A 25,000-nucleotide genomic window follows, 5' to 3' on the forward strand; every position below is an offset into this window, starting at 1 on the left:
GGTGCTGTAACTTCTCTTTACCATAGAAGAAAATGACAATGAGGAAGGAAGTGCAGCAGAAATCTTGAACATTACCACTATTATGCAAAAAAAAAAAAAAAAAAAAAGGGCTGCTAACTGTTTTCCCCTTGCTGACTGGCTGGGTAGATGTGCCCTCAGATGGAAAACTTCTGATACTTGTGACTCCTTGATACCAGAAATCACATGAGATGATCAAGGAAGAAAATCACAATAACTATATTTATACCTCACACTGAACTTCTCAGAAATACTGCGCCTCGATTGAAATTTCTGAGAGGCTGCAATAAAAATATCAGATGCGAGACTATAGCCCAGCAGATCAATTATCATAATTGACAACGTTTTATTAATACATATTGAACTCCTAAATGTTTTGGACGCAAGATATCCCCGTGAAAATGATCCGTAGAGAGGCAGAATGCCAGATCTGGGAAAAGAATCAAGGCTGGCTTGTCTGCTGTACAGTTTAAACAAATATTTTTCATCTGGTCTGCATATTCTATGCTTTTGTACAAATTTAGCATCTGTTTGTACCTGCATATTTTAACTTAAGAGCTTTCTTTTTTTTCCTTTTTTTTAAGCTTCAAAGCCATAAACATGTATATTTATACCACAGCATTGTATGGTGGTTGCAAAGCTCTGAATTAAGTCATTCTGTGCTTTAGTTTTGATTAGAATGATACAATTAGAACCTGTTATTCTACCAACTAATTACTTGTAGAATGTGACATCTGAAGAATACTACAAGATTACAAATTTAGGAATGAACTGAGAATGTACCCTGTTGATGTTATTTTGCCTATCTTTAGTCAAATAATCGTCATGGAAATGGATTAATACCGGGCCAGTTTCTGTCCTCATCAAAATCTTTCTCACAAGAAAGAGTAATACGGATTTTAACGCTTTGTGTATTGATAAAATTTTAATAGCTTGCTTTGATCTTCATGCTGGTCTATCACTGGATTGGCTAACCTGCATCCATCTTCCTGAATCACCATCGATTTGTGCTCCTTTCTGGGAAATTCTCTCTCCTTTTTCTTTTTTTCTTTTTTTTTCTTTTTTTTTCTTTTTCTTTTTGGCTTTTGCCAAACCATTTCTGGGGGCCTTTTGACATTTCATTTCTTACAAGTGCAGCTAAATGGAAGATTAAAGCAGATTCTTCACTCAAATCTCCAATACTCAATTTTCTCACTTAAAAAAAAAAAAGAAAAAAAAAAAAAAGAGAGAGATTGTATGTTTGTATATGTCCTCAAAGAAAGTATAGCATTTGGGAGAAGTTGAAAAGGTGAGAAAGTGATGTTCTGTATATTTATTTTGGCCTGTGAAAATCCTTCAGAGGGTTAAACCTTGACCAGGCTGTATTTGTGAATACCTGTTGCACAAGAACTAACAAATTAGCAGCAAGAAACCAAGTCTGACAGGCACACCAAGGCAGGCTGAAGCATCTCCGCAATAAGCAGCCATGAAGGTGCATCCAACCTCCTATAAACTGTGCTCTGAAAACTTCAGTTTCATGGAAACCAAACTGAACCACAATATAAATACATAGCAAGTAATTCTGCAGGTTTTGTGTCAATTTGCATGTGAATTAACCCAGTTTATGGCCATAAAGGCAGAGTTTGTCAGTGCACGGAGAGTGCACGGAAGTCACAACCAAATTGTACGGGCAGGGAAGAGCTGCCCACCGTTGAAAATTCCTTACATTTCTGTGCCACTTGGTATCAATAAATGCTTTGCTTCCAATGGCAGTGACAGGATCTGTGTGGCGCTAAATAGAAATAGAGATATTAGATCTTCTTCTGTCTTCCTTTTGTGTTTGCTATTTCTTCCAGGTGCAGATCTCACAGTGTCTGTTAACTGATTATTTCTTTTAAATACAAAAAACCCCAAACCGACCCTTTTTATCACCAGGCTGCTTATTAGATTTGATATTGGGAAAAGCCCTTCATTTACTCGGATCAAATAGTTCTGTTTTCCACCACTTGCTGTAATGTTTAAAGTAAATAAGTTCTTGTCTGTCCAGCGCTGCTGAATTCATTCAGTTGCCAGAACAAAGCCATTGTATAGAGGGCCACAACAGCCCTTTTCTCTGCTTCCTTTAGACAAATCTTCCCCATTCCTGCACTGTGCTTGCTAGCTTTGTGGGCAGCTCTGTAATGTGCAAATGCTAAAAAGTGTGCATGCTTATTTCACAGAAGAAATGAAGGAAGATTATGACACTATGGGGCCTGAAGCCGCAATTCAGACCACTGGAAACAATGGTACAGGTAAGATGCCATGTTACATGAACATCCCTTCTATTCTGAATTGTTGAAAATTAGCTGTGCATGAAGAGAAGTAGTGTCAAAACAATTTTTCCTGGTTGCACTTTAACAGCTGGGAAACATTTACATAATTCTCCTACTTTCAGTTTATTTTTTGCAATTTGATAGTAGTGATAGTCCTTGCTGCCTCTCCCATGCCCTGCAGTGTTTCAGCCCCTAACATGTTTTAACTGCATCCTTGTAAGCTAGTAGTTACCAGCATCATGAGGAGATGTTTCCACAGCGAGGCTGAGCACAGGACAGTTTCAAGTAGCTGGACCAGGATGTAGGAAGCTTTTAATGAGAGAGACTGTACAAAGAGCTTGGTAATGAGGATGGGGTGCTCTCGTCCTGGCAACCCCAGATTCACATGGTGCACAAAGTAAGCTACTTCAGAGACAGAAAGCATCTTTTCAGAGAGATACACATAAACCACTTACATAGATATACAGACACACACACTTTAAATGCATATTTATGAGATTATTATGTTTCTGGCTAATCTTTTTTTTTCTTTTTTTCTTTTTTTCTTTTCTTTTTTTTTTTTTCCCACATCTCTTTCTTTCCCCTCTTCTTAGAAATCAATACATTTTGTGGAACAAGAAAGGGGACAGAGCTATTTAACAGGCATCATCTCCGAGCCATCCCTTTTTTTCCTGTAGCTGAGCAAAACAGCAAAAGGTTTCTGTTACTATTTTTTAATCCAAATGAATTCAGGGGTTTACCACGTTCTTTGAAAAGGCCACAAGGCCCTCTTCTATCCTCAGCACAGCTGAATTCCATACATCACCCAGCCTTTCCTTCGCATTTTTTCTGAGTTGCAGTTTGAGATGTTGCAGATAGGCCTGGTTGCCTGGTTGACACGGTTCAAAGTAGACTGTTTTCTAATATAAGCAAATTTCTATGCATTCCACAATGAGATTTATTTCATAGGTAATGCCCTCTAGAAACATTACTGTAAAAGGTGGTACCTAAGCATTGCAAAGGTTTTATTACTCACACTTTCCTAATGTTGGTAACACCCACATAAAATCCCAATGCTCTTATTAAGTAACACAAAACATTTACTTTATAATTCTTGTGGGGGAAAATAATAGGAAAGTAAAACCATGTCACCATTTTTTTTTTCATCTATTGTATTTATTGTGCATGAAAGAAGAGTGGCACCCAGGCACAGTTTACTGATACTTACATACTTAACGATGTTGCCATACAGAGCTGAATACACACGTGGAAAGACTTCTGTGCCAAGGGATGTTAATAAAGTGACAAATTGTACTTAGCAGTTGAAGAAACAGGACTTTAAAAGATGTCTGGTTCAGAAATAAGACTTGATGCTTATCTGAATTAACCATCACCAGATCCTTTGAGGTCCCCTGTCAGGCTGTGTGACTTCCTTTGCACATATTTTCCTTACCATAACAGGCCTTGACTCTTTCTTACTTGCGATGTGGTCTGCTCAAAGGGGAAAATGTTGTGTCCTCTTTGCCCCTACCCTCCCAGAATGTGATGGCTTCTTCTGTTTGTTTGACCTTGGCCTCACAGCATCCTGCTGGGGCCAAAGCCAGCTAGTGCAGCTCCACATAGGGTCAGGTCATCCTGCCTGGTCTGCTTCCCCTTGCCCACCCTGGTGCACCTGGTTTTTCCAAGAGCGTTCTAGGCGCTCTGCATTTAATATGCAGAAGTTCCTTCCACCTGAAGCAGACCTACCCCAAATGTGCAGAAGTCCTAGTCCCCTTTTTAATCAAACTATTTGCAGCAATGGGTGGCTTGCTCAAATTACCCTACAGAGTTGCCCGATGCTCTTGCTGGTGCTCCATTTGCATCTTTTGTCAACTGAGGCATTCAGAGCCACCTCTCTCAGTAGTGACTGGTGTCTGGGTACCTTGGGTCGAACATATTTCTATAATGCTGTCAGTCTCTGTAGTGTCTTACGAGCAGTGCCAGATTATTTAGTCATATGACATCATCTGATAAACAGAGTGTCTTTGCCAGCATTTTCACTTTGAGTGAGAGATGCCAGGTGACTGTTAGGAGTTGCAGCATCCTTCTTGCAAAGTATGCCATGTGGCAAAGGTGAGGTGCCCCAACCATCCTTTGAGGAGGAAATTGGTCATCCTTCCTGACTAGCCTGGGGAATGGTCAAAGTTTTCTTCTTCAGTCACACTACAGACTTTGGGCCTGTCTTTTGTGTCTGGCACAATTTTTCCCTGCAGGAAGTAGGGGGATTTAAAGCAGATATTTAATAAAGCAGCTGAGAAGGGGCAGAGACTGGGTCCAACTAAACAAGTTCAACAGGTAACTCCTGGCCACTGGTGTCCAGGATTTCCCAGTGCCCATAAAAGCCACTGGGGGCTTCCTTCAGATGAACATTGGCTCTTTTGGATCAAGGTGGTCCCTCTTGTTTAATGCAACTTTCTCCCCTCCTGACGCTGGAGCATGTTATCTCATAAAGTTCCACCACCTGGGCTGAGAGCAGAAATAGGAAATAAACTTTCAGCCTCATTCACATACCTTCAACTACAAAGTTGCTGTAGGTTCACCCAATACCTGTGGTGTACTTATAGTATCAAATTCGTTGCACAATGTCATTAGCAGAGAAAGAAACTAAAAGGAAAGTCTCCATTAGTAAATTATTCTGCTTTTGTCAGGATGGCAACTTCTTAGGGGTACTTAAAGAAACCTTGCTATCTACACATTAATCAGCTGCATTTTTAGAATGAGCTGCAGAAGCTTTATAGTGAAAAAGTGACCATTACAGTTAAAATGCTTAGGTTTTGGACATTCTAGATTAATTTGTAAATACTTGGGGGTATTTCTGAAATGATAACTTGGCAAAATGATGTTTGGTCTAGGTCATTTTTAATTAGTGATCTGGAAGTTGATGATCCTTGATGTCCATTCCAACCCAAGCCATTCTATAAATTTATTTGACTTACTTTACTGTACCTGTTATGGTTTTTATAACTGTGATGCTTTAAGGAAATAGACTGACGTATTCTCTGTAAGCAAAGAAATTCCCAGCTTCGATTACTAGCATCTAACAAGCTTCAAATAAAGATATTAATATAATTTAAAGAAGGAAAAAAAAAAAAAACAACAAAAAACCCTTGGTTGGGAGGAAACAGAAGTAAAACTTGGCAGGTTGGAGGACAGGCCGTTTTCAGACTGTAATCTGTGTGTACCAATGGGGGCCTCTCACTTCCTGGCTAATGAAGGCTGTGGTTTTATTAGCTTTGTTTGCGATTAAGGGCAGCTATCACCATCTCACAGGATGAGTTCCCACACAAAATAACTGGTCTCCAAAGCTCCTCGAACCTCTCGCTCGCTTTATCTCGAAAGGTCCTAAATACCTCCAAAGATAGCTTTCCTTAATGCATTTTATTTTTATGTGACACGGCCACATCAGCCTTTGGAGCTGAAAACATCTCTGTTCTCCAGGCTCCAATAATTAATTAAGAAAAGACTTATTGGGTGAGGTCACCCAGTGCAGATCTCACTGAAATTCTTGACTCGCAGGAGGGGATGTGCAACGTGTTTGCAGTGTCAGTCCATGAGGAATCTGGGAACATGACTTTATGCATGGAAAACAAATTAGGGCAGGGGGAAGCAAGCCTTTCCCCCAGAATTTTAGAAAGAGGCCTAATGGTTATCAGATGAGCCTTTTGAGTAACACTGGGTGAGCTTCCAGTAATGTCTGAACTGACAGCAGCGTAGCTAGTGAGACACCAGACACACGTTCACCTTTTGCTATTTACACTAATCTGCAGTGTTGCAGCACTGGTTGTATTGTTTCAGTTAAGGATCTGTCAGCTTTTCTACTAAATCCCCTTGTTTTTGGGGAGGTTATAATGTAGACATAAACATTTGCTTTAGTTCCTGGGTTGCATGCACAGACATGGGAGCTAAATAATCCAGAGAATTAGGAAACCTAGGCGAGTAATATTGCAGCATCCTCCAGGGAGACTAGGAGACTGGGAAGGAAGATCTTTGAGGCTGAGTGTGGGGCTGAAGCTCCCAGTACTAAGTCAAGCCTTGAATTCCTTCCCTGTAAACCTAGTTGCAAGCTCCAGAAACATTGCAGACTGCCTGGAAGAAGTCATGGGGCGTTCTTCCATCCTGTCTTCTTTCTGCTTCCATATATCTTCTCTGGAAGAAAACTCTCTTTCTCTGCTCCACAGGTAGCATTTGCTTAAATTGGGCAAGAAATAAGCTTCTTCTTTTGGGACCAAGTGCTGAGCCAAGAGAAACAAAGATGAGGTAGCACTGGTCTAGGTGGTGTTACAACAGTTGCAGAATTTAGGCATAGTAAGGGATTTGTAAGAAGTGGGGTTTCTGACATAAAGAGCAATATCTCAGCTTTTGTCTTTCTTTCTTTTCTTTTCTTTTTTTTTTTTTCTCCCTGACAAAAACAAAGCCAAAAACATGATCTGACACTCCTGTGCACGAGGTGCACTTCAGCTACCACCATTTTGTTACATTTCTCTGTCAGCAACAAAATGGAGGCAAGGTAGATCTGGCCCTCCGTACTCACACTTCCCTTCTCTAGAAGTTGATTACTTTAGGGGAGAAAAAAAGAAGATACCATTTCTCATGCTAATCATAAATGATAACAAATAAGAGCTACAGAAGGACTAGGGGAGGAGAACTGGTCCTTGTACCGGTACCTTATAAAACTGTGATAGGAACAGAAGTTTTCTTCCACAAATGGGGTCCTGTGAACTAAGCCATTTGGTCGCTGTCACTAAAATGCTGCAGAGCGTTTGAGAAGCTGCTCTGCCCATATGACAAATAGGGCATATTTGTCTCAGCCGGAGGATTTGATCTGATCGGCTAAAGGGATGAGGTTTGCATAGCTGAGTATCTACTCTTATCAATGACAGCAAGATCAGCTCTGCAAATCGGGCTCTTTCAGATTTCCACTTGTGCCACAGTCAGGGCCACATCTTGGTATGACTGCAACTATCACCTTGCATTTTTGTAGGACACTGAGGCAAAGCATTCCTTGTTTCCAGATGCTAAGGGTTCCATTTCCAGAGGCAACAAATCAGTAACTTTCTAGGGCCCAATTCTTTTTTCTTTTTGATATAACCCTTTTGATTTCCTCCATATTGGTCCCTGGCATAAGTGAGGGCAGAATCAAGTCATTTAATATTTTACTTCTGCGTTTACTGTAGTATAGTTCACAGCTTTGTCTCATTTTCTTATTTCACCTAAGCATAAATACTTTAAAAATGTACTCAGTCATGCCATTCTTCTCCTTTACAGTCAGTTAAAAACAGGTATCTGAAATTCCCTGCCACCAACTGTTTTCCAGAGCTTGTTAATAAAAGAAATCAAAGGGAAGAAAAAGATCAGTTCTTTTATTTTCTGTTGTAATCATGGCAGTATGTGCCTGTAGTGTCCCAGAGTTCTTAAATTCTTTCCTGTATGCAGCATTCATACATGGACAAGAACAGCATATTTTTGGAAACAGGATGTTTTGTGGTTGGGAATATATTACGTTTCATGGACATTGCACGGACGATAAAAAATTGGGTTTACTATTATGGAAAACTCTTGTACAGATTGTAAGAGTGGTTTTAGGCTCAGTATACCAATTCTGTCTAAAACATATGGATCCATTTGTGAAAATCTACCTTTGTAGCAGCATGTTTTTTAAAACAACCTACTGTCCCACTGTTAATTACCCAGAAATTAATATTCCAAGAAAAAAAAAAAAAACAAAAAAAAAACACATGAGGAAGAATGCTGAGAGCTTTCAGCATCACTGCTCTCTTTGCTTGCCCACCTTGGTGTGCAGAGGCAGAACCTTGCGTGGAGGATGCTTGTGGTCTTTGCCATCTGTAAATATTGTCTCTGCAGCAGGAACTGTCATGAAGCTGAGTTTGCCAGGGTTGGGAGGATTTGAGGGCCTGTTAATTGTGAATCCCCCAGGAGCCTCCCAGAAATTGCCTAGATGAAGTGCTACCTGCATTGCCGAGACCTCATAAACTTCTTGTGCTGCCCTTAGAGTCTGTGTGGCTGTTAATTTAACCACCCAGCCTTACTTCCATCCCAGCCGGTGGAAAGCCGGTATTAATTTTATTGGGAGCTGGGGCACAACTGATGAGAGCAAGGATCCAGCCTTGCAACTCCAACTCCGGCTGTGCTCAGGCAGGATGCACTCACAACCTCTTCTTTTCCCCTTCTCTCATTTTAGTTAAGAATGCAAATTGCACGTCGGACTTTGAGGAATATTTTGCCAAAAGGAAACTGGAGGAAGGAGATGGGCATGCAGTCAGCATAGCAGAGTACCTGCAGCGCAGCGACACAGCCATTATTTACCCCGAAGCCCCCGAGGAACTGTCTCGCCTTGGCACTCCAGAGGCCAATGGGCAAGAAGAAAACGGTGAGGCTGTAATTCATTTTTAGCCAGTATCCTGACCTCTTGCAGCTGTTGCAATTATAAATGCACTACATGCCTGGGTGTTTACCTTAAAAATTGAAGAACAGCTGCAGCGGCATGGAATTTCATGAGCAAAGATTGGGGCTGTAATTTTAGTGTATTGTGATGTTTTAGTCAGCAAATTCGTATTATTTTGCGGACGAACTGAAGAGCTTGATTTAAAGCTCACTTTCAAGGGAAGGACCGCTGCCACTCTGGTTGCGAGTTTGGGAAGTATTGAGTTTTAACACAAAATAATACGGGGTTGATGGCCCATAGCTCTGTGATTCTTTGCTTAATACTGGGGAAAGAGCCCCTAAGAAGGATTTGCTCAGTGGCAAAGCAGATCTGGGCTGTGATTGAGGAGCGGGACCTGTCCCCACTTCCTTGCGGGGTCTGTCCCCATTTGCACGTGGGCTCTGTCCCCGAGGCACTGCAGGCCTTGCGGTGCGGTTGGCGGCTGTTTGGAAGCACCATCCGTGTTGGGCAGCAGATTGCAGCGATTCCTCTCATACCGGCCTGGGCAGTAAGCCCATTAGCTGCCATTGCCTCGCTGACCTTTTGGCCTGCCTCTCTCCCCCCGTCCCGGGGCGCAGACCTGCCACCTGGAACTCCAGATGCCTTCGCCCAACTGCTGACCTGCCCCTACTGCGACCGGGGCTACAAGCGCCTGACGTCCCTCAAGGAGCACATCAAGTACCGCCACGAGAAGAACGAGGAGAACTTCTCGTGCCCTCTCTGTAGCTACACGTTTGCCTACCGCACCCAGCTTGAGCGGCATATGGTGACACACAAGCCAGGGACAGATCAGGTGGGGGGCTGGCTTTAAGTGATTTCTTTCTGTAATAACCCCTTAGAGAAACGATATTGCTTTGATTGGCAATCATTATTAATTTTTCATGGCATTTTGAAGATGCAGATCTTTTAATGGTAATAGCTTTAATTGAGGTCTAAATGATTTTTTGATGGTCTCTTCTAATATGATTTAATAGTCTTATGTTCACGATCGAATGAGTGTGTTAATTTCTAATTTAGAAATTTTATTTGCACTTTAACTTGACTTTAGTTTCGTTTTTATGTTCCTCAAAAAGTGAATGAAACGGTAGCATTTTAATTATACATTATTAAACATCTCAGCAATTTTAATTCCATTTTTCACCTAGTTTTACTTTGCAGTTTTGCAAATAGGAGCTTAAAGCTTAAAGCCATACTAAAAGATCCACCGATATTTTTTCATTACTTTTTGAGTTGCCTTTTCAATCACGCAAAATTATTTGCGTGTGATATAATCGTTTGTTAAATATAATTGTGCATTTTCAGAATAACTCTTCCTCCCATACACGGAGGCTATCATTTGTGATGATTGTGCCACTAACACATGCACACACTATCTATCGCTGGTGGATCCTAGCAGCATATCTGCAATAAATCAAAGCAGCTTCCCCTCAATGTGATGCATGTAATATTATATCAGGGCTGCATTTAAGGAAATGCTGTGTGTCTCAAACAGGTGACTGAGCTTCCTCAGTGCTCCTAACCAGACTGTCAATAGATCTGTGCCACAGAACTCTCTGTGCCACAAGGAAAACTGCTCCCAGCCTCACAGGAGAGTTACTTCTCCTGTGAGGTGTTGTGGAGGGCTGTAATGGAAACTCAAATGGCATGTTTAAAACTTAAATAAATAGATGTGTGTGCATTGTGTCAAATTATAAAGGCTTTATGCCGCATTTGTTTCCTTTAAAAGCTGCAAATCATGATCAGCTATATCTCATGGTAGGTTTTTCTCAGCATAAGGTAAATTCGGTTATGCAAACACACATCTTCTAATCACCCAATTTTGTAATTAGCATTTTTAAGAGAACTGTATCTTTTTCTTGATCTTAAATCAATATAAAAGATTCTGGAGTGGTTTCTTGTATTCTTTCCTTTCCATGGCTTTTCTGGTAGGCATACACATTTTCACATATGCATTTTTTCTAACCTGATCTACTGCAAGTTTTTGGTTGTTTTTTTTTTCCCCCTCTTTTTGCTTTGTATCATTCAAAACACCAAGGGAAAAAAAAAAAAGCCTCAACATTTATCCGACGTAACCGCCTGAAATTTCACATGCAAGAGTGTGCTTGTGCTGGCGCATTATGAATGGTAGCTTTGGTGTTGAAAAGTCCCCTCATTTGCTCATGGCATTTACAATTAGTAAATTAAAATGATTGTATCATATTAACAGTGGCACAACTAAAGTTTATAGTAGTCCTCGGAGGGCGATGGGGGGAGACAAAACAGCTGTTGCTGTTTGTTTATGCAACTCAGCAACATATGAGCGCGGGTCCCTCAATGGCGCGCGGCGGGCTGGGCTCTGCTTGATCTTTGAAGGTTGCTGCTGTTTGAACAAACCTCCCTGTGTCCCATGTAACACCATCTGTCTCGCCAGGAATGTGGGAAGAGGCAGCACACCCTCGCAGTTGTCATACCGTTTCGGCGCTGCCTTTTTTTTTTAATTCTCCCTCCCTCCCCCCCCCTTTTCCCCCTCCTTCTCTTGCAATGGGCTTTTGTGTCGTCGCTGCCTGCAAAAGGCTGACCTCCTACCTTGAGCATCCAGAGCGGATGGCTGCGTTATTATTACTATTATTATTATTTTTCCCCCCCAAATTCAAAGTGCAAACGGCGCAAAAAGCTCAGCTGCCTTTGGTTGTATCTTTACGACGCTCTTAACTTCCCACCTGCCCTCACCCCTCCAAACAGTGCTGGGGACAGCATGGCACGGAAGGTAGCAGGCGTCTGTGATTTAAAAAATATTTCCAGCAGCAGCTCATGCCGAAGACAGTCTCTTCTGCTTGATAATGAATTAAATCTTATACAAAATGCCACTAACAGCAGTGTTTCTGTCTTCTCTATGCACGCAGTAAACAGAATTTTTAAACAAGCAGAGCCCCACATGTTCAGGATCTGCTAGGAATATTAAGAACCACAAATCTTCTTATAAAACAGTTTCTCTCATTGTAAGATACCTTAAAGCAACACATTTCTGATGAGAGACTTAGGAAATAATTCTAAAACAAATATCGAATGCTCATGTGAAAGTACGTTCTCATTTGTTTCGGTTTACTGCCAACATTTTGATTTTTATTGCAGCACTGATGAGACAAATAAATGTACACGCAGACCTTTTGGTCTGCTTGATAAATTCAGAGCCACATTAATTTTGTTTTTGTTTTTAAGTTAGAAATTCATGGTTTCTCTTGCATAAAATTCACATCGGTGTCTTTTTTTTTTTTTCTCCCAGCACCAAATGCTGACCCAAGGAGCAGGCAATCGCAAGTTCAAATGCACTGAGTGTGGCAAGGCCTTCAAATATAAACACCATCTGAAGGAACACCTGCGAATTCACAGTGGTAAGTAGCGGAGGTGCTGGTGTGCTCATTTGCATTTTGTTTAATTAGCTGAGTTTTAAAGACTGCTTAAAATTTACAGTTCTGCTTCTGGCTTCTTGGAGTTACCAAGGTATTTCATAAATGATATCTGAGCTATCCTCATTTATCATGCTGTTAATACCAGGGTCCTGCTGAAAGATTTGGAAATAGTAAAGCTTCTTGTAAATAATATTACATTGTTTGTTCGGCACTTTGAGTTCAGAACCATTCACTCGTTTCTATTCAGTCAGATCCTGAAGAGTCCATTGTATTTTTCTTAACAACAAGTTCCCAGCAGTCAAAGACAACTCTTATTCTCAGATAAGCAGCAAGTGCAAAACACCTTATATTGAATGAACTGTGCATTTTGGTTCTTCTGCTTGACAGACCTGAAATGCAACCGGGCTCTGCCCAGCCACCAATCCCCACCTCTGCAGATGTGATTGTAACATCAGGACTCAGTTTCTCACAATGTGCTCAATTTCAGTGCAACTCAATTCCTTTCTGAAGGGAAAAAAAAAAAAAAAAAAAGACAAAACAAATCAAATTTGAACAGTCTGGATTTGATTTGACTGTGTTAACCACAGGGCACTTACCTTTGACTGCAACAGTCTGTCTGGAGCCAAGCTCACACCTTGGCACCTACTGCCAGGCTGGAGACTGCGGTTCCAAACTGACCTCCAGACCTGTGAAGAAGAGGGGAAAGCAGTGGTGGTACATGGCTGTATGCAGAGAACAGATATTTTCCTCACTGTGGAAATTAGTGGGTATACAGATGATCGGCTTGGTATCAGATGCAATCACTTGCAAGTATAGCAGCAACAACGGTAATTAACATTTGGTTTTAATTGTCATTTTAGGTGAAAAACCATATGAGTGTCCAAACTGCAAGAAACGTTTCTCGCATTCTGGCTCCTACAGTTCGCACATCAGCAGCAAGAAGTGTATCGGTTTAATCTCTGTAAATGGCAGAATGAGAAACAATATCAAGACGGGTTCTTCTCCTAACTCTGTATCTTCTTCTCCTACTAATTCAGCCATTACACAGCTGAGAAACAAGCTGGAGAATGGCAAACCACTTAGTATGTCTGAACAAACAGGCCTACTGAAAATTAAAACAGAACCACTAGATTTCAATGAATATAAGGTTCTTATGGCCTCACATGGGTTTAGTGCAACTAGTCCTTTTATGAATGGTGGACTTGGAGCAACCAGCCCCTTAGGAGTTCACACTTCTGCTCAAAGTCCGATGCAGCACTTAGGTGTAGGGATGGAAGCACCGTTACTTGGCTTTCCTGCAGTAGGCAGTAATTTAAGTGAGGTGCAGAAGGTCCTGCAGATTGTGGACAACACAGTTTCCAGGCAGAAAATGGACTGCAAAGCTGAAGAGATCTCCAAGTTGAAGGTTTATCATATGAAGGATTCATGCCCTCAAGCAGAGGAACAAGGAGTTACCTCCCCCAATATTCCCCCCGTGGGTCTTCCAGTAGTAAGTCATAATGGTGCCACTAAAAGTATTATTGACTATACGTTAGAGAAAGTCAATGAAGCCAAAGCTTGCCTCCAGAGCTTAACCACAGACTCGAGGAGACAGCTCAATAACATTAAAAAAGAGAAGCTGCGAACCCTAATAGACCTGGTAACTGAAGATAAGATGATAGAGAACCATAATGTGTCCACTCCATTTTCATGCCAGTTCTGTAAGGAAAGCTTTCCTGGTCCCATTCCGTTGCATCAGCATGAGCGTTACCTGTGTAAAATGAACGAAGAGATCAAGGCAGTCCTTCAGCCTCATGAGAACATGGTTCCCAACAAACCTGGAGTGTTTGATAAGCAAACCCTCTTGCTGTCATCAGTACTTTCTGAGAAAGGAATGACTAGCCCCATCAACCCATACAAGGACCACATGTCTGTACTTAAAGCATATTATGCTATGAATATGGAACCCAATTCTGATGAACTACTGAAAATTTCCATTGCTGTTGGCCTTCCTCAGGAATTCGTGAAGGAATGGTTTGAACAAAGAAAAGTCTACCAGTACTCAAGTTCCAGGTCACCATCACTGGAAAGGACCAGTGCCAAGGTGGCGCTGGCTGCCACCAACAACACTCCCACTAAAGACTCTTTGTCAGCCAGATCTCCAATAAAGCCTGTGGACTCTATAACTTCACCATCTATAGCTGAACTCCATAACAGTGTTACTAATTGTGATACTCCTCTCAGGCTAACAAAACCTCCTCATTTTACCAATATGAAACCAGTTGATAAATTGGACCACTCTAGGAGCAATACTCCTTCTCCTTTAAATCTTTCTTCCACATCTTCTAAAAACTCCCATAGTAGTTCTTACACTCCAAACAGTTTCTCTTCTGAGGAGCTTCAGGCTGAGCCTTTGGACTTGTCTTTACCAAAACAAATGAAGGAACCCAAAAGTATTATAGCCACAAAGAACAAAACGAAATCTAATAGTGTAAATTTAGAACACAACAGTGTTTCTTCATCATCTGAAAACTCAGATGAGCCTCTGAACTTGACTTTTATCAAGAAGGAGTTTTCTAATTCAAATAATCTGGATAAAAGCACTAACCCAGTATTTGGTATGAACCCATTCAGTGCCAAACCATTATACACAACACTTCCACCACAGAGCGCATTTCCCCCAGCCACTTTTATGCCACCAGTCCAGACCAGTATTCCTGGGCTGCGACCATACCCAGGACTAGATCAGATGAGCTTCCTACCACATATGGCCTACACTTACCCAACTGGAGCAGCTACTTTTGCTGATATGCAGCAAAGGAGAAAGTACCAGCGGAAACAAGGATTTCAGGTAAACTGTTGTGAACAATATCTTTTGAAAGGCTAAAATTTAGTACGTTGTGATATGTGCTCCTGCAGAAGGAAAAAAAAGCCCAAAGTTATATTGAGTATTGCCAGCAAAATTAGCACAATTGATTTTAGTCTGAACTTGTGAAAATGCAGCGGAGTGGGAAAATAAATTGAAATCACCAAACTTCCACTTGGTTTCAGAAGCAGTACCAATACCTTTGAATAGATATAAAGCTTTAATTTGTTAAAAGGTTACAGCTGTAACAGTTATTCCTTGTTAGAACCATATCTAAATCACAATGTCCGTGAAAAATCCCATCCCACAGACAAAAAACAAACAACTTCTGATGAAATACTCTCTGCAGGACTTCCCTCACGGTGAGCATAAGTGAATTTCATCCATGGGGAAAAAGATCTGCAAGAGACCTTTTGGGATCACCCCCATATCTGGACACAGAGCTGTAGCCCTGTGAGCAGAGGTCCATATAGCATCCTCACAAATTTAGCTCACTGAAAGTTTGGAGGTTTCTTACTCCACGTTTTTTGGGGGATTATTTGCCGGCTGTGCACAAGGCTTTCTGTCTTCTCTTGAATCTCTTTGTGAATGAGACATATTGATGTGTTTCCTCACTAGAGCCCCTTCCTTCAGCCCACCCACTGCTGTTTCCAGCCATCTGGAAAAGCTTCAGCAAAAACAAACAAACAAACAAAAAACCCCACAGATTAACTGAAATTATTTGGAGAGGTAGCAGTTAGGAGCCTTAATCAAGGAATCATTAAGGTTAGAAAAGCCCTTTAGGATCACCCAGTCCCACCTCAACCCATCCCACCATGCCCACTGACCACATCCCTCAGTGCCACATCTCCACAAGTCCTGAACACCTCCAGGGATGGTGACTCCACCACCTGCCTGGGCAGCCTGTGCCAGTGCACCACTCTTCTTTCAGAGAAGAAATGTTTCCTAATATCCAACCTGAACTTCCCCAGTGTAACTGAGGGCCACTCCGTCTCATCCTATGGCTGTCTCCTGGGAGCAGAGGCAGATACCCACCTCACTGTAGCCTCCTTCCAGGACATTGGAGAGAATAATGAGGTCTCCTGTGAGCCTCCTTTTCTCCAGGCTGAACAATCCCAGCTCTCTCAGGTGATCCCCATAAGACTTGTTCTCCAGACCCTTCCCAGCTCCACTGCCCTTCTCCAAACACACTCCAGGGCCTTGATGTCTTTCTTGTGGCAGGGGGCCCGAAACTGAACACAGAACTTGAGGTTTGTCCATACCAGCCCCAAGCACAGAGGGACGATCACCTCTTGCTGATACAAGCCGTGATGCCATTGGCCTTCTTGGCCACCGGAGCAGGCAAAATCTTTCTCTGGACATGTACTGTGGGGCAGAACTTCTTGTCTGAGTAGAGCCTTTAATTCTTTTCTCAAGTGATCCATACATGAGTAGTAAAGGATTTGGCTGCTTGCATGCCCATAGCAAAGAGCTGCCCTACAGAAAATCACCTATTTTTCAACCTTTTTTTTTCTGGGTGCATTCAGATATAATGTACAGAATTTAGTTAAATGAAATTAACTGATTATAGATTAATAATTTTCTTTTACATATGTGCATGTTCCCCTATGTCCTATTACGGTCCATTAGTAATTTTACTGACTAGTAAATGTTTTATAGTTTCAGATGTGAAAATCAGGTATGGTTTTACATTACAGGCTGCAATCCCTCTTTGCACAATAGGAGCATAAATAGCACTGCACCTCCATAACAGCTGTTCCACTATTCCAATTTACAGTACATCTGCCCTCTTTGTAAATGTATTTAAGCCTATTTAATCTTCTCTAATATTAATTAGTGCAAACCTAGTCTAAGAAAACTGAACTGTGTGATAGCAAATGGAAATGTATGTTATCATGCAAGTTTGCACTCTCTTTGGATCAAGACAAAATAAATATCAAGAAATTTAATAATTTACTGATCCACTTTCATTATTGCTTAATGCTGAAGGCTGTTTTAACATAGATAGAACATTGATAAAAAAGTGTTATTAATATTCCCTATTTCAAATTACAAAATTAAATATAAAAATATAGCTTGAGGCCTTTAGTGGGGAGACATACATTTAAATGGATTGCATAATAAAAACATTTGTACCTAAATATAAAATTCAATTAGACCCTTTCTACAGATACAGAATATCTCCAAGTTTCAGTGTTTGGAGAGGAATGATCACTCAGCTGTTGCTTACACTCACCCCTGGGTAGTCACAATAACTTTTATTGTCCATGAAGAGCCTCCCCTTTGCATTTTCCACTCTCTGAAAATATTTAGTACCCATATGACGAACATTTTTTGCTTGTGCAAATCCTATTGTTACAGAGTGCTCAGAGACAGAAAGTTTTGGAAGCTGATTCAAGAGAGAGGTGTTTGAGGCTCCTTATGACCTCTATCGTTTCCATCAGCTAGAGTTTCATTACCACAGCGGGTTCCTGAGCTCAGACAGACCATAAGCAGCCCCAGGCACTATTTTAGCTTTTGCTGAGTGGGCTGTGGACATGGGTGTCACTGATGGTTGTCCTCTCACAGGGAGACTTGCTTGATGGAACCCCAGACTACATGTCCGGCCTCGATGACATGACAGACTCCGACTCCTGTCTGTCCCGAAAGAAGATCAAGAAGACGGAAAGTGGCATGTATGCGTGTGACTTATGTGACAAGACATTCCAGAAGAGCAGTTCCCTGCTGCGACACAAATATGAGCACACAGGTATGCGTGGCTGTGTCGTGTGTTAACGCCTCTCTCTGCATTTGATGGCTTCAGTGCATGGATTGGCATAAGCTGTGGTTTTCAGCAGGCAAGGTGTGATGTCTTTTTCTTAGCTCGACATTTATTTCTTTTTAGCATGGTGACAGGACTGTTGAATTACACGATTGTGCATCTGCAGACTTTGGGGTGAATCTGGCTAGCTGTGGATGCAGTGGCCATCATGGCTCTCAGTGTCTTGCAGGGTGAGGTCTCACACTGTCACACACACGGAAAAAAGTGCTCAGAAAGAAGCATAGCTTGGTTAACACAAGTCTGGCAGGGGAAGGAACAGTGACATCAAATTCCTTGTTTCTTAGACGTGATGAGACTGTGCTATTTAATGCAGTAGAAAAACTCCCACCGATGTTAGCAGTGTGAGGGCTCATGCTGGCCCAGCTATCTGACAGCAAGCAGGTCGCAGAGGCTCTCACTGTGACTTTGCGTGCCAGCAGAGGAGGCAGGTTGCATTTCGCTTTTTCACTTCTCACTTAATGCTTGGGGAAGGTTTCCGTCCTTCCCAAGTGGGAACTGAATTTGTCTAGTTAAAGAAAGCTTGCCAAGGCTCACTGAGGATTGTCAGCTTAGGAAATATTTTGGGTTGAGAAAGAACTGCCATCACACCTATGCTGGCTGTGGTCCTCCTTGCAGACAGCGCTCCCTTCCTCAGCATGTTTCTGTGGGGCGAGAACAGGATCGGAGCTCCCCAAATAATAGAGATATCAAGTTATGTTGGACAAAGGGAATGTGAGTTATCACGTGAGTTATTGTGCAGCAGGACATAAACCAAACTCCAAGTTAGAAAGAGCTTACTCAGGAGGAAACTTTCCTTAACTTTGAAAGCTGAGTCCCACTTCAGGAAATGAAGCAAGTCACATCATCCTTCAATCTCACTATGTGACGGTAAAAACCTTATACCTCTCTATTAATACATCTTCCAGGCTGTGCAAAACCATTTGGCATTTCACATATGAAAAATTCACAGTTCAAAAGTGGGCTGTGCCTTTAAAAAAATTCTTTGCTTTGTTATTTTTCCTTCTCATACTTTTCTTCCAAATTTTAGGCTAATCCCATACAGGAAAATAAAAAAAAAAGGAAGTTAAAATACATGTGAGATTAGGAAAGAGAATTAAAAGCAAAGTTTTGGACTAGATTAGCTAGTTCGTTGGTGGAATGTGCTTCCCACCACATTATTCAGATCAAATTGTTTATTCAGTAGAAGAAGCTTTGAAGGCTTTACGTTCCTGCACCTTTCCTCTCCTGAATGATTTTATTACAGCCATCTGCAAGCATTATGGTGTACTACACTACTACCGTAAAGCTCTTATGTTAAAACTGGCCTTCATATATGTTGGGATCTGGACATATGGCACAATCCTATAAAGTTGGTAGTCCATAAGGTCGACAGACATATGGTTGAAAGGCTGAAAATTTGACAAGCTGAAATGTGTGCAATCACCTTGATTTGCAAACTAAACTGCATTTGTAAAAGCAAAAATATGTTCTGGTCCTTAACAACCACAGGAACCTACTGCCTTGAAAAACATCCCACAGCTCTGATTTGGGGACTCTTTTCCCTCTTCTTTCTGTCCCTTTCGGCTTCTTGACTGAACGTCTGACAGTTTGATGGGGCTCAGCCGTATGATCCAGAACATGTATATGGTGTCACATTTAATGTGTTTGAACTACAGCACGTTACCAAGCTCTAGGGTGGCATTTAGAGACAGGAAGGATGGTCCTGTGGCAAAAGCACAGCCTGAGAGATCTGAGTTCTCGTCTGCCTTGCCACAGACTTCCTCTGTGAATTTCAGCAAATTGCTTCATTTTTCTCTCACCTTTGTCTATCTTTAAAGCAGAGGGAAATGATACCAGCCTAGCTCTCTGAGGTGTTGTAATTCTTCATTCACGCAGGCTGAAATCCTCCAATGGAACTCGCTGTGTAAAGTGTGAAGTATTATTAAGGATGCATTTGCCTTTCTGGAGGCTCCACACATCATCCTAGCATTAGGTAGAGGTGGTTGGGAGCTCTGAAGACCTTGGCTGGGCTAGCCTCCATAACTCATTCACAGCCTTCAGGAAGCACACGGTACTGGGACTTTTGCTAATGGTTTAGCATGAATCTTAAGTGGATTTCAAATTAACTTGATCATTTTGAAAAAGCTTGTGAGTTCTTTAATAGCGTGCAAAGCTGCCGTCCACATTCACTGGAAGGAACCACACTGAAAGTGATATCATCTTCTGTGTTTGGGGTCACTGTGAGAAGAGGCTCAGATTTTTCAGTCAACTTTTTGGAGCTTAGAAATGTGACAAAGCTTTTCTTCCGAGTGCGTTCTGTTTTCTGACCAGCTGATCGCGATCCATTGTTACTTCATTAAAACCATATTTGAGGAGAAATTGGAGCCCTTCCTGTCTTTCCTGGAGAAGCACAAGCAGTGGGTTGTTTATCATGATGTCCTTTTTCCTACGTTAAGAATCTGTGTATGTATATATATATTCTTGTATGTGAGCAATCAGATTTCTGTTTTTGGCCATTTTTATTCTCTACATACCCACTGTAACCCATGCTGGTGTTAGAGGAGTGGAGGCACGCAATCCTGCCATGCAGCCCCTCAAGATTTACCTCAGATAAATTCTTTAGGTTGAAAAGAAACGTTGACTTGCAAAACTAAATATGCTGCCTAAATTATGTGCTAACTGACTATTGTAAAGGACAAAACTGGGGATACTGTAGGTGCTGTGGTAGAGTGTGCTGAGTTTCCCTGCCAGGGCAAGAAGAAGGGTAAGGATTTGGCAGTGCTTCATCAGCCCAAGAGCTTCTAATAGGACCATGTGGCCACAGATCAAGGAGCTCTCCATGATCACCTCTGTACGCTGTGCCTGCCACAGCTTGAGCACAGTGGAAAATGGGGTCCAAATTTTGCAATCCATAATTTGTAATTTATGCAGTATTAGCAGTGTTCTGTAATAGCTTCTAACTTCATGTGGAGAAGGAAAATTTATTGAGTCACTGCAACGAGTGAATTGCATCGGTTCTGGTTGATTTGAATTTTAGTGTAGAGGCCAGTGCTTGCTGCGGGACCAAACTCTGCCAAGTTAATTTTGGGATGCCATGTAATTTAAAGAGAAGTTATGTGTCCATTTTAGAGTTTGAGATTCACAAGATCCTATTTCGTTAGAACCAGATGATGCACTGCTGTAATTAGGGTGTAGGCCATGGTAGGCAGCACAGGAAATTGGTGCTCAAATTATTTTCCTGTGGAGCCTCATGAACCCATCCTAACTTTGGTCATGCTGAAATCAGTTGAGCAGATACTCCTTCATTTGCATGTGTGTAATCTCAGATTTCTGCAAGCTGCTTAGCACAAAGTTCAAGACACTTTGCTGCTGCAGTGGGTAAACGAGCAGGAGAGCAAACAGCATGCAGCACCTCCATGTGCAGAAATATCCTGACTTCTGGAGAGCAAGCCAGTCTGCTCTGTCTGGGGAAAGCTGACTCAGGAGCAAGGCAAAGGTTAGCATTTGTTCTGCATCCTCACACCCATGTCTCTGTACCCCGGCAAAGGCTTCATCGGCACTTCACAAGGGAACTTGCAGCCTGCCTGCTCCACAACAAAACCTGGAAATGGTTTTTCAGAATCCTACCTAGAAATTTTAAATCCTTTCATTGTTGTTCTATATTACATCATATTCTATTTTATTACTTGTGTGGGCTGTTGAGGGCCTCATAGCTGTGCGAGTGCTTTCATCCTTTCCTTTTCCACTGTATATTTTATTAAGACCTCTTTTTTATTTTTGTAGCTTTCATGCTGATGCAAGCACTAGTTTTATTTCCAGATTGATTCTGTAAACTAAATATTGTTCTTGAGCCTGGTAGCAAATCAGCTCTCTCTGGCTAGTATTTTGAATTCCCAGCTCAGGAGTTTTCTTTATTTAGAGCTTAATTCATAAAAAATTTACATGCTATTTAAAGGTTATTTTTTCTTGCTTTACTCTGATACAAGTTTAGATTTTCCCATTTTACACTCAAATAAAGAAAGAAAGAAAAAAAAAGGGATATATTCAGAGCTTGTGAAATTTCTTCTGTAGACAAAGTCTCCTATTCAAAATAGAACAGGTGCAGCTTGAGCAATTATATATAAATTGCCTTTATCTTGTACCTTTGACCACTTCGCTGTGCTCTGGACGCTAATCCAGCTCCACTGGGACCACATCTAACATCCAAACCCCCAAGCAGCTTCAAAGAACCGCCTTTAAAAAATAAAAACAAGCTGTCACAAAAATGTTTCCTTCTTCCCTCCAAAGAGTGAGATTTCGATGAGCCCCCTCCCATAGCAAAAATACCCATTTGCTTTAGGCAAAGGATTGGTGATATTTAGTCTGGGGCTGGTGACAGTTTATGATCTGATGCTTTATGACTTTTACACCACTGCAAATGGGAAATGTGTAGCCTTTCAGTCACATGCTTTTAGCCCAGTAAGGTTGAGAGCTACTTATTGTTAGAGATTATTTATATATTTATTTGCTTTACTTTAAGAGATATGTAATTTTAGAGACTTTGAGAAGCGATTGGTTGTAATTTCCCCTCTGTAACCTGAGCATGGGCCTCCCTGGGAATCTCTTTTTGCAGATGGGAAAATGCAAAAAAAATCCAAACATTTCCTTTAGGTATTAGAAGCGGATTTATCACCTGGTTTCACTGCAAAATGTGGTGTGTTACATCAGACATCCACCTGATGACATAGAAGTGTTTCATGAGCCCTCCTGCAAACTGCCTTGGATAACACTCTCCTTGGCTCCATCCCTTATGGAAGACATAGGTCACCTCAGATGGGACTGAGCAAAACTTTTAGGGAGGGATGACCAAATCTGCTTCTTTTTGAACCCATCTCTATTCCACTGTTGTTTTGGTGCCGAATGATGGCACTCTTGTTGGGTGCAGCAGAGAGTGCCTACAATGTCCCCATCCACCTGCAATGGGATGCTTCTCCCTGTCTGCCTACAACCTAGACCTCTCTCCATCCCTAGTGTAAACCACCTTACTGCAGCTTTATTTTATGGCCTACTAACGCACTGTAGGGATTAGGTACTTCTAAATGGCTGAAATACTGTGTTTTGCACATGGGAAAAAATTTCTTCTGCAAACGTTCAGAAACGTGATACATTTAAAAACATATTTCAATTAGTGTTGTAACAGCTGCATGCTGTGCACTGCTAAGGTATGTTGTGTGTTGTCTGAACAAAGAACTTTGCTCAAGCTGTCATGTTCCTTCAAATCAAAACTAGACAGTTCTTAATACGGATGTGGTAGACTAAATAGTTCTAATATAGCCTTTTTAGGGACAATATTAGTTAACCTGAAAACATGAGCTATTTTAATCTTCTGTCTTCTGAATTAATTTGTAAAATATAGATGATTACCCATGCCAGGGAAGTCCTAGGTAGCAATATCAGGAGTGCAGTCCTTGGTGAACATCGTAGAATCATGTGCAAAGAGTGGGGAAAGCAGGCAAGGAAAGAGGGATGAGCACATGGCCTCACTGGATGGTGCTTGAGAAGCAGGCTTCCATTTGGGGAAAGTGCTGGATGACTGGTTGGAAGGAAGGGTGAAGGTGGAGAAATGTGGGCTGAGAAGAGTGTGATTCTAAAAGGAAATCTGAAGTAATGGAGCAAGAGTGGCATTGAGGAGAAGTGGAAGAGCTCCCACTGCAACCGGGGCTTTCTCCTGGCAGCACTGGTCTTCAGAGAGCGCTTAGATCAAGGCTGCTTTGGGATTTTAAGCTAATTTGAGTAACTGACTTGATGGTGCTAAAGTCTCCTAAGCTCAGGCTGGGATTTCCCTGTTGGAACAAAGGTGGTACTCAGAATAACAGGACAGCTGCTCCTGGCCCTGGGTTCAGTGCAAAGCCAGAATCATGTATAGCTCAAGGTCCAGACCTGTCTTGTGACCAGCAGGTAACACTGGCAGAAGTGCATGTTAGGAAACAGATCACAAAAGCAGTACTTCAGTAACTCAGTATAGAGAGTGTGAATTTTTTATTTTGCTGAAAAGGGGAGGGTTTGGAGGGGGGAACTAAAACCCAAGAAAATCTGCATGTATGCAAACACAGGAAAGTCTCGTACAAAGAAATGTAGTTTAAGTCCCAATTTCCAGGCATCCACCACTTTCCCTGTCACTTAGGTTTTTCTATCTGTGGTTTCTCCTGTATTTTCCCTTCTGCCAGATCTCCCCTTCATTTCAGAACGTACAATTTTTGGCTTCCTCAAGCATCCGTTAATCACACCTTATTAAATGTGAACTTTCACAGTGGGACCTGAGGGTAGCTGTGACTAGATCGGGTACAAATTAACATATTCCCTGCTATTCATTCTTCACAACTTTGCCATGGAAGTAAGATTATTTTATTGTTTCTGCTCTGAAGTCCCAGTAGTGAATGCAAGCATATCCAACTCATAAAGGGGTTATCCTGGAAGTCAAGATCCTTCAGTATTCTGGAGACACGTTTCTACTTCCTGCTGGATTTCCTTCTCGGCCAATGATGGCCTGCTGTCTGCCCAGCCCTCAGATCTTGGCTGGAAGCCTCTTGCTGACTGCCCACCCTACTTCACCGTCACACCTCCTCTTGCATGGCTGGAAATGCGTTCCTCTGGCCAAGCATCCAGTCACAATTCCCTTCTCGCTCTCTCTCCCTGCTCTGGCTTCTTATGAGAATTAAGAAAACACCACACTTGTACGTCTGATAGGATGGGAGGGCTCTTGTGTGAAGTTTATTCCTGTTCTGGTCACATGCCACATTGGCTAAGTATGATAAATATCCCAGAGGAGTCAGGCCACTTCACTGGTAACTTTCTAGAGATTGGCTCTAACAAGACACGCAACGTAAGGCTCTGCATCTCAGACACTGAATACTATGTTTTTATACATGTAAAAGTAGCACAAAATAAAGAACTGACCAACTGGCGTTGTATCTTGTTTGCATAGCTGCACCGCCCTGGAGCGCGCAGTTGAGTGACACTGAGATTATAAATTGACATTTTGAAAATAAAAAAAAAATCTGGCTGAAAGTACTGATGTTTGACTTTATTTTTTGCCTTCTGCAATCTAAGTTTGGTGGTTGGTCTTCACTAATTCCAATCTTTGCACCATATGTTATGTCTGGATATCTCACGGTTGCATCATGCTTTGCTGAGTTTTGTCGTGTGGCATCATGCTGA

At 41.7% G+C, this 25,000-nt stretch overlaps 1 protein-coding gene across 1 annotated transcript in view; it reads left to right on the forward strand.

Annotated features, from left to right (window-relative positions):
* The window catches only part of ZEB2 (zinc finger E-box binding homeobox 2), a 104,939-nt gene that overhangs the window by 77,416 nt on the left and 2,523 nt on the right, over positions 1-25,000 (forward strand). Inside the window, exons 3-8 of the mRNA XM_052674579.1 lie at positions 2,217-2,288; positions 8,527-8,715; positions 9,348-9,562; positions 12,032-12,140; positions 13,019-14,988; positions 17,572-17,752. Coding sequence (XP_052530539.1) covers positions 2,217-2,288; positions 8,527-8,715; positions 9,348-9,562; positions 12,032-12,140; positions 13,019-14,988; positions 17,572-17,752 — 2,736 coding nt within the window. The remainder of the gene's footprint in view (positions 1-2,216; positions 2,289-8,526; positions 8,716-9,347; positions 9,563-12,031; positions 12,141-13,018; positions 14,989-17,571; positions 17,753-25,000) is intronic.

This window comes from Tympanuchus pallidicinctus, unplaced genomic scaffold, assembly GCF_026119805.1.
Source record: "Tympanuchus pallidicinctus isolate F22 unplaced genomic scaffold, pur_lepc_1.0 scaffold15, whole genome shotgun sequence".
NCBI lineage: Eukaryota > Metazoa > Chordata > Aves > Galliformes > Phasianidae > Tympanuchus > Tympanuchus pallidicinctus.